General features: G+C 45.2%; 1 protein-coding gene across 2 annotated transcripts; it reads right to left on the bottom strand.

The window, feature by feature from the left end:
* Positions 1–5353: 5353 nt before the first annotated feature.
* On the bottom strand, positions 5354–9337 carry avpr1aa (arginine vasopressin receptor 1Aa). 2 transcript variants are annotated; one of them, XM_061283948.1, is made up of 3 exons: positions 8932–9337; positions 8187–8817; positions 5354–7347 (listed from the first exon to the last, which is right to left on the bottom strand). In XM_061283948.1, exons 1-3 carry the CDS (start codon positions 9049–9051, stop codon positions 7064–7066), a joined length of 1035 nt encoding a protein of 344 aa, XP_061139932.1. In that variant the 5' UTR covers positions 9052–9337; the 3' UTR covers positions 5354–7063. The 2 variants fall into 2 exon arrangements, with proteins under 2 accessions (XP_061139932.1, XP_061139931.1); XM_061283947.1 differs by having other exon boundaries at positions 8187–9336.

Here is a 9337-nt window from a genome sequence, read left to right as displayed (position 1 = left end):
GTCGTACAAAGCCGACAGCCCGGTACTTTGGTCTTGACATTAAATTCAATCACAGCATAATAAGCCTCATATGTATTGGCTCATTTGCATATTTGAGACATCAACAGCTACCAGATGCCTGAACAAAGCAGGCGGTATGGATTAAACCTGTCGGCCTTTGATAGCGAGGGGTGACGAGCCTGAAATGAGCGTGTCTTATTTTGAAAGGGTTCTTTTTGCACACATTATGTGAACTTGTGATTAATGATCACCTATATAGGGACGCTAACCATAGGCTTGGTTACTAGGCAACAGGTGCATCTGTGACCTCATTTTTTTGGTGGATGTGCTCAGTTACCAGGAAATATTATAATTATGCACTGCAAAGAAATCGGTCTGATACAAAGTACACCTGTGGATTTTTATCAGTAAATACCTTTACGTAATAGGCTCATTTATTCATTGTAAATAATAAGACTAAAATAAATATTATTTATGAATAAATGTTTTACAAAAAACAAAAATTAAACTAAAATTAAAATCCGTAATAATACTACAAAACTAGCTAAAACTATTGACTTGTCCATTATCTGGACCACTTATTTTAACTTTTTGTTTTTCACCTCATAAAATTATCACTTTATTCCCGTAGTATTACAACCATAAAAGATGCAATTTTACGTTATATTTTAAATTCACGATTATTTTACTTATAAAATTTCAACTTTTTTCTAGTCGTGTAATTAAAAAAGATCAAATCTAGTCAGTGTGGTCAACTCCATCATACTGCTTCCATTATTTCCTATGGGATAAACTGTGTGTTGAAAACGCAAAGCTAGCAACAGAGAACCAGCGTTATTGGAAAATGTTGACAAATGTATCGAGTAATGGTAACAAAAGTGTGGCAACGGGCTGGCCAAAATTGTACTCCTGCCAACAAATAACCAAATCACCTTTTGCACAGATAAAATTGAGCCATTCTTCAAATTTCTATCCAGCTCGTCCTCATTTGGGTCACAAGCAGGCAAAAAGTCAGATTGAGCATTTAATTATAATTTTATAAAATTTTAAGGCTAAGCAGAACACTTAGAGAAGCACTCCTACGCAACAAGTTTCAACAAAAACTAAAGACATTTGCCAGACAAACACTAACTATGATTAATACTGTGTACGCATTGCGTCCTAGAATATGTTATTTCAAAACAGGCTGCATGGTTTCTCTCACTTGCAGGCGCGTATAAACATGTTCTTAATGGCTAAAGGTAATGGCCCTAAAATAGAGCCTTGGTGCACCCCTAATTGCTTTTACTTCCCCCTCCCTTGAAATGTTGAGCTGAATTAGAAGCAACACGTCTACCTTTTCGACCTACTTCCTATATGAGGAACTTTGAAATAAACAAACTCCCCCGCTTGTCTTTTCTTCTGAGGCCCACCTGATTCGTAGACGACGCTTTCCGAGAATTTCTCATCTGCTCACAGCGTGACATCAAACAGCAAAGGCAAAGCAAATGTGTGATTGATTATGTTTTGATGTGACTTTTAATCTTTCATAACGTACGGTCACAAGCCCGTATATCAAGTATCATCGTGGCTCAGCTTCTAAGGAAATTTAGCATCCCCAGGCTGGGGATGCTAATACGACTTTTTAATATATGCCCTTTTATGTTTTCTTTGAAGCGGGGAAATCTTTGGCAACAGAGGTGAGTGACACTACTGACGCAACGTTATCAGGATAAAGCACAATCAATCTGAGCGTAATAGCGACATTTTGCTAACGTTAGTCTTCCGGAACAAACTGTTAGGTACCTTTCGTAATAGGTGAAGCATATTTTATTGACAATGATAACCCTGACACCTTTTTTGGTTCTGTTTGTGTAGAGTGACACTACTGACACAACGTTATAAAGAAAAAGCACGATCAACCCAAGTGAGCGTAATAGCGACATTTTGCTAACATTAGCAATCTGGAACATTCCTGACTACGTTTTTTTGTTCTGTGTACTCCTAGTTTTTGCTGTGCAACTTTGTTTTTAGGACTTTGTTGATTCTTCATGCCCTGTTTAGTTGTCTTTGTATTCCTTTGAGAGCACAGTCTGACTTGGAGTGCAATTGTGCCTTGTCGCTCTGCTTCTGGGTCCCGCACCGTAACAATTTTACCCTTATTCTCACTCGATGAGTCACCGTGCTAGCAAAATCTTTTCTCTACTTTTATTCTGTTGACTGCTGTGTGTTTCGCTGCAGTTCTTTGTTTTGGTTTGCGTGTGCCGGTGGAGTAAAGGAACAAAAACAAAGACTTATGTGAATGAGTTCATGAATAACAAAGAAATGTCTGCTATTTGGAACGTAGGACAAGAACAATCGCTGGGAAGGAAGGCGGTTGGGGGGTGGGGGGTTGGCGCATGTCATGGAGCAGCACATTCAACCCTCATCTGCTAAAAAATGACTTCCACATGGAGCGACTACACAGAAGCAATTAGTCTTATTCAGAGAAAAGAAACCAACACGTGTCTGAGGAAAAGAACAGAATGTATGAAGAGCGGGTGGCCGAGGCGTGCCACCTGGGGCCGCAATTGTAGGAACTTCCTGTGAGTGCTCTTGTTGTCGTGATTGTTGTTGCCACGCCTCGCTCGGCAATCTTGCGTTCGTCTGGGCGGAGCTCAGCGACATTAACAATACAGTTTTTAAAAAAAACTAAAAATTATATCAGAAATGATGATGTTAAACGAGTTTTCTTACTTCCAAATTGTTTAGCAAGTTGAACTAAATGACACCAAAATAGTGAAATCTCTGATTGCCACAAAGAAGAATTTGAATCAATTCCTAAAATAAATTGTTGTCAGTTCTGTCTGTAAGATGAGAGGATGTGTGTAAGCGTGTAACATGGTTTCCGTATTTTCATTATTTTTTTAATGTCAAAGGCGCCTCCCTCGGTTGCTTCCAGCTCAATTCTTGAGTGAAGCTACTGAAGAAGATGTCGTTATTTGCCCGAGACGCGCCGTGCTCGTGTTCACACGCTGTTTACTGACTTTGGATCGATTGTGCTTCTTTGTTCAAGCCTTCCATCCCTCCCCGGGGGATGGAGAGGAAAACACTCAGCGAGCAAATAGGGAGCTCTCCGCCGGCGAGGAATGAGACACGTTCACTCAGCTCGACGGCGTCTCGCTCGGGCGGGTGAGGACAAAGTGAGATGGATTGGCTGATTGATTGTGCTTCTTCCGCAAGATGTCATTCAAGGGGCACAAAAAAATAAAAAAAGCTTTTTATACAAGTTTTTATAAAAGTTCGGAAAATGCCACGGCCACTAAGCTAGCCTAGCTTAACTGCAACACAATTATGGCTCCCTTGTATATTTTTCTAAGCGTCTCGTCACTGTTATTTCCCCTGCGGACGAGCTCCGCGGCCGACTTTTGAGCTATTTGCTGAGTCTAGACGTTGACTGATGACCTGAGCCCATATCACGTTAGCCTGGCCTTCTTAATGACTAGCGTGCCTAACGAGATGCGGAGCGCCTGCTAGGCTGGGAATTCCAGACATGTCCATCAAGCTTACAGTACAGCAACCCCCCCCCCCCCCCCCCCCCCATAATGCCTCAAGCCGCCACATGATCCCTGATAGCAGGCCTGGTGATTGTTTTACATCTCTCACTGAGGACTCGTGCTTCCCGCTAATGCTAGCTTTCCATCCAAAGCTCCAATGCGAGTCTCCCGTCGGGCTACCCCGCGGCGTTCGTGCGATGCAGTCTCTCGCCTTGTGTGTTGTGCCGCCAGATGATGAGGATCAGAAAGGCTGAGAGAACTGCACAACCCGCCAGAGTTAAATTGGTTGCAGCAAAGCCATGTGCCACGATGCTAGTTAGCAGACGCGGGATGTTTCCAATATGGAGCCCATGGCTTTCTTGAAGCTCTGGAGCGCTGCGCTCTAAATTTTCCTGAGCCAGCAATCATGGCTTTGTTTCAATGTACGCGCAAATGGGGCTCAGGCTTATTCTCTTGTTTGAATGGCAACAGGTGGCTACATATTGTGGATTAACTCTGCCAAATAGAGGCTACAGATGTTTTTGCGGTAAATAAATGTTCATTACGGGATTTGTAAATTCAATGTGACTGTCTCCAATGGCTAAATTGACAACAGATGTTTAATCCACAAACGGACCAATGTGTTTCAATTGCAATTGCTACATTTAAAACAGTTGTCATCTTCATGCTGGGATGCATGTATTTGGATTTTCATGACGGCATCCTAAAAGGTTCATTTATTGCAAGATGACCTTCACTTGGTGCTCTTGCCGCTTTGTTTTTGCATCGCCTATATCCGCTGCAAGGAAATAGCAGGAAAAATAATTTAGTCCGTGGCCAGTGTATGATAATAACTACTGATGTATTCATACTGTGTATTTACCTTGAAGTGGAATCGGAAACTAGCGTGCACAAGATAGTCGGGCATAGTGAGACTTCCTAAAGGTATCTTTGGGTAAATGCATCACTTTGAATATTTTAAGCAATTTTCAACATGTGAGCGCCCGATCGATTTATTCTACATGAATGTATGCGCACAGTCAATCACGAGTCTGCTTCCTTATTTTTAAATTTTTTTTCCAAGATAATCACTCCAATGAGGTCTGATTGTCGGTATGCGCGCAGCCGCTGGAGCTTAGCATCAAAGCTGGAAATCAACACCGGCTGCTTGTCCACAGGTCAAGTCATCAAGACGTGTAAAGCTTCTTGATGAATGCTTTGGCGAATACTGTTAGGGGGGGGGGCTGTTGCTAGGCAACAAGTGTATACCAAACTAACAAGCGTGTTGGAATATAGAAAAGCAACTGAGTGCTTTCCATTGCATTTCCCAAAATGTAAGAGATGCAGAAATATTGCAACACAAAACATTGCGGAGTTCCAATTTGTAAAGACCTATACAAAGGTGAACTCTACTGATGAAGTCGCCATGGCAACGATGGAACCGTCTGACCGTCGTCACGTGGTTACTGAGCGAAGACGTTGCTTCTGTTAAGGAAAGTTTAGCGCCAATGCTGCTCTTATTTTGGTAGGTTTCTACTTCTGTTTTTGATTTACAAACTTTTTTGGAACAAAAGGTTGACTTTGAAGTAAGAAGTAGAAAACCATCACCGTCAAGTCTTTTTGTCTGACATTGCTTTTAGGTTGACTAGTTGTTCACGAAACAAAAAGAGGTTAATAAACACTAATCGGGAATATAGTTTTTCGAATAGTTTCACGCAAATAGTAGTTTCTCTAATTAATCAATTAATCCAATCGATTACCCGATTCCTAAAATATCGACAGCCTTGGTCACTTATAATCTAAAGTTTTATTTCAGGAGCAACTCTAATTTTAACAAACTTTTTTTTTTTTAATGCAAGTTGATCCCATAGAAAGCTTTTATTAAGCAACACAAATATGACAATATCACAAATGAATGAATACATCTGATTGTGGTTTGCTGACTTTGTCACAGTACTGTACACACGTTTTGAAGTATCCAAGCGCTAATCACATCTACAGTGTTACATTCCACATGAATGTGCAGGAAATTGTGTACATCTGAAGCCCAAACAAAGCCCGCACCCTCCCTGACCCCCCCCCCCCCCTCTCATCCTTCCCAGTACCCAACCAGTCATCAGCGCAGGATGCCAGAAGAGAATAAAGCTGACGTGGTGTGCGAGGAATGCGTGAGGAGGCCGCGGGAGGGATGCAAGGGGGTCAGGAGGTGTGCCGGCCGGCTCCTCCGACTGGCAGCTCGTCTCAGCGCATCCCATCGCCAACGTTTTCAAAGGGGCTGCCGGACGCTGGAAGCCAGATGAGAAACGTCCTTGGCGGGAGCCTGCGCAAACGAGGACCCCCCACCCTGACGCAACATGAAACAGGACTTCAAGCAAACATAAAAAACTCTGAAAATCAAAAGCGGATCAGTTAAAGGATTTCTTCCACTCGAAGAGGAAAAAATGAACTTCAAAGATGGCTGATTATTAAGAAGGATGACGTGGCGTCGTTTTCGCCGTATGGTCCAAAGGTTCTTTTCTTTTTTTTCTTTGTAAACACTTTGACGGGAAGGAAGGGGTTCGAGTTGTCCTGCACTGCTCCGAGCTCTAATGACGGAAAGCCAAGTTGGGATGGTGAAGAAAGCACAACACGCGATGGTTCCGTGAGAATCCAGTGAGATGCTAAATGGCCAAATAAAGCAATCTGTGAGCGCCCCAAGGCAGTGCCATGACATCATTGCCATTGCCCAAACACCATCACACATTTTTTCTTAATCTCATTTAAAAACAAATCCACGATAATGAAAAATCATGCCAAAGCAAGACAAAAATCGCAACAGCAAAAATGCATCATTTTCTTTTTTTTCTTTTTTTTAAACAACTAAAGAATTTTTGGGCGACATCTGGTGCAATCTTGATGTTGCTGTTAGGTTGAATTCACTCATCCTTGTTTGAGATGTTCTGGTTTGGTGTAACGTGATACTGAAAGTATATTTTTACTTCTTTTCCAATAGAGCCGCTAACCCATGTCGTCGACGTAATCCCGTTTGTGTAAAGTGCGAGTGCCAGTTTGTTAATTGTTGGACTTTGCTTGTGTTGAATTCATTTTACAGTTGCAAGAAAGTTGGCGTTGATGCTTTATGATCCTCTCCGCTCGCATCTTTTGGCTGGCCGTTTCAATTCGACGCAATTTTCCCGATTCTTGTCAGGGCTCGACAACTCTCGGCATTCACACGACGTACAATCGTTTCTTTTGACGGCATGATGCCAATTTGGGCCGAGGCGAATCCGCCGCTTTCGAACACGCCCGTGCCAACTTTCGTATTAGACAACAAGATTCAACGGAACAATGTCAAACACGTCGCTATGGTACATTTGTCATCAGTCTGGCTTTTTGCATTGTTTCCTCTCCATCGCCTCCAAAATCCCCGCCGGCCTTTGAAACAAATGTAAGCAGACACAATCCAGCTGAAACATCATTTTTAGAGTGTCTTCGTATCCACTCGCGCCGGCCGGTTGGTTGGATGTGCTTGGACTGTTTGCGTACCTTCCATTTTCCATTCCACAGTAAACCGTTGCCGGGCAGCGCTGTTATTCAGCCTGAGCGGAGATTTTGGGGTAGTTGTCCAGCTCGCGACAGTTGGCCGAGCTTCCGGTGGGGCTGCGGTTGGTGGCCTTGGAGAGCAGAGTGGTCCTGCGCAGGCTGCTCTCCGAATCCTCTTTGCGGAAGTCGGCCTTGAGCCGCTGGCAGCAGGGCAGGCAGTGCATAAAGTCTTGCAGGAGGTGGCCGCTGAAGATCATGTAGATCCAGGGGTTGCAGCAGCTGTTCAGGCTGGCCAGCAGCGCCGTCAGCGTCACCGCCGTGTTCTCGGAATCTACGGGGAGAGAGAAAGAGAGAGAGACGACCACTTGATTGGCTTGGCTGAGTCGAATTTATGTGCTGGTGAAATGTGAGCGCAATCACAACCGCATATTTAGCTACGCACAACATGAAGCTGGTGGAGTTTACATCATGTTTACACTTGTAATTTGACCCGCACTGTTGATCCACCATTAGCCTAATTTAGTCGTTCTCAAATAGTGAGGCGATCCTCTCTTGGGGGAACGACTGAGCCCAGGGATCGTGCTTATTATTATTATTTTTTTCCTTAATAAAGTGTAACAGGCTACAACATGTCTACTAGTTGGTAGTGGCACTTTGGTGTCAGAATGTGTGCAGGGATGTGTATTTGGGGGGGGTCGGTACCAAGAATGCCGCTCATATAGCACATAGGCACATTTTTTTAAGGGATGAAAAGGAAGGTGGGAGAATCTAAAAATAATGTTAATAATTCGGTGTACGTTTTTTTTAATGTTATTAAAAATATTAGGTTATCCAGAGGCATACTTATGATAATTGTGAAGAGAATATTATTATTATTATTCACAGTATAGTCGTGGTGGTGGGCGGGGATACTTTTATTTGTCCTGAGTTGGGTAAATAGAAAATAATTGATAAGTACTGGCTTAATTTGTACAGTTGTGTAATTTGTCCATTGTCGTTTCAAATCGTCTGACAAAAAAACGCTTTGCGGCGTTGGTTGGTATTCTCTTTGCTAAACCCAAAACACGCGCGTAAAAGTCGTGCGTAAACGAACGCGAGCTCGGCTTGAACGCCCGCGGAGAGCTAAACTCGATTCCCACGCGAAGTAGCCATTAAATGTTCCACGCTCACCGGTGAACTGGAGCTTGTCGTCCCACACAGACCACATCTGCACGGTGAAGAAGGGCGCCCAACACACGACGTAAGCCAGGACGATGACAAAGGTCATCTTGACGGTCCTCAGCTTGGCTCTGGAGATGGTGGTGATGCTGCTCACCGAGTTCTTGCCGATCAGCCCGTCCTTGTTGCCTCCGCTCTTCCTCTTCTTGTACTTGATGTTCTTCCAGATGCTGTGGCAGATAAAGCCGTAGCACACCACCAGGATGACCACGGGCACCAGGAAGATGCCCACGGTGATCCAGGTGATGTAGGCGCGGGCGCCCCACGGCTCGATAAAGTACGCCCAGCAGTCCATGACGCCGGTGCCGTTTTGGATCTCGCTCAGCGAGAAGATGAACATCTGTGGCACGCTCAGCACCAGGCTGCACGTCCACGTCGATACGATCATCACGCACGAGCGCCGCGTGGGCTGCTGGAGCGTCTTGAGCGGGTGGCAGATGGCGATGTAGCGGTCCACCGTCATCATCACCATCATGTACGTGGACGCGAACATGCCGGTCACCTGCAAGTGCTTGACGATCCGGCACAGAAAGTCCGGCCCGTAGAAGCGGAAGGTGATGTCCCAGCACAGCTGGGGCAGCACCTGGAAGAAAGCCACCACCAGGTCGGCGAAGCTCAAGTGGCGGATGAAGAGGTGCACGCGCGACATCTTCCTCTTGGTGCTGTGCATGGCCAGCAGGACACTGACGTTACCCACCACGGCCACCACGAAGGTGATGCTCAGCACCAAGATCTCCATTTGGGCAACCTCCTCGTCACGCGCGAACGGGTCCGAGCTGTTCTGGGGGACGCTGTCGTTGCCGCCGGGGCTCCCCATGTTAGAGTGGGACCGAGGCTGCTCGTCTTCTCAGCAGTGGGGCATCGTGGCTGATCTGAGCCTGAGGGTCGCCCCTGACTGTGCCTCGGGAGGAAGGCTGCGTCCGTACGTGTCCCACCGAGCCGTATAAGGTGCTGCGCTGCCGCGCTGTGCTGTGCGGCGTGGCGAAGTGTGGAGAGAGCGAGAGAGAAAACGCCCGCTGAGCTGCTCCTCAGCTTCTGCTGCTGTGGAGCCTCTTAACTCGAATCATATTTCACGCCGGGAGAGCGGAAAGGTTTACTCTCTG

The sequence above is a fragment of the Syngnathus typhle genome, linkage group LG7 (genome assembly GCF_033458585.1).
Source record: "Syngnathus typhle isolate RoL2023-S1 ecotype Sweden linkage group LG7, RoL_Styp_1.0, whole genome shotgun sequence".
Classification (NCBI taxonomy): domain Eukaryota; kingdom Metazoa; phylum Chordata; class Actinopteri; order Syngnathiformes; family Syngnathidae; genus Syngnathus; species Syngnathus typhle.
This window is presented reverse-complemented; position numbering and strand designations above follow the sequence as displayed.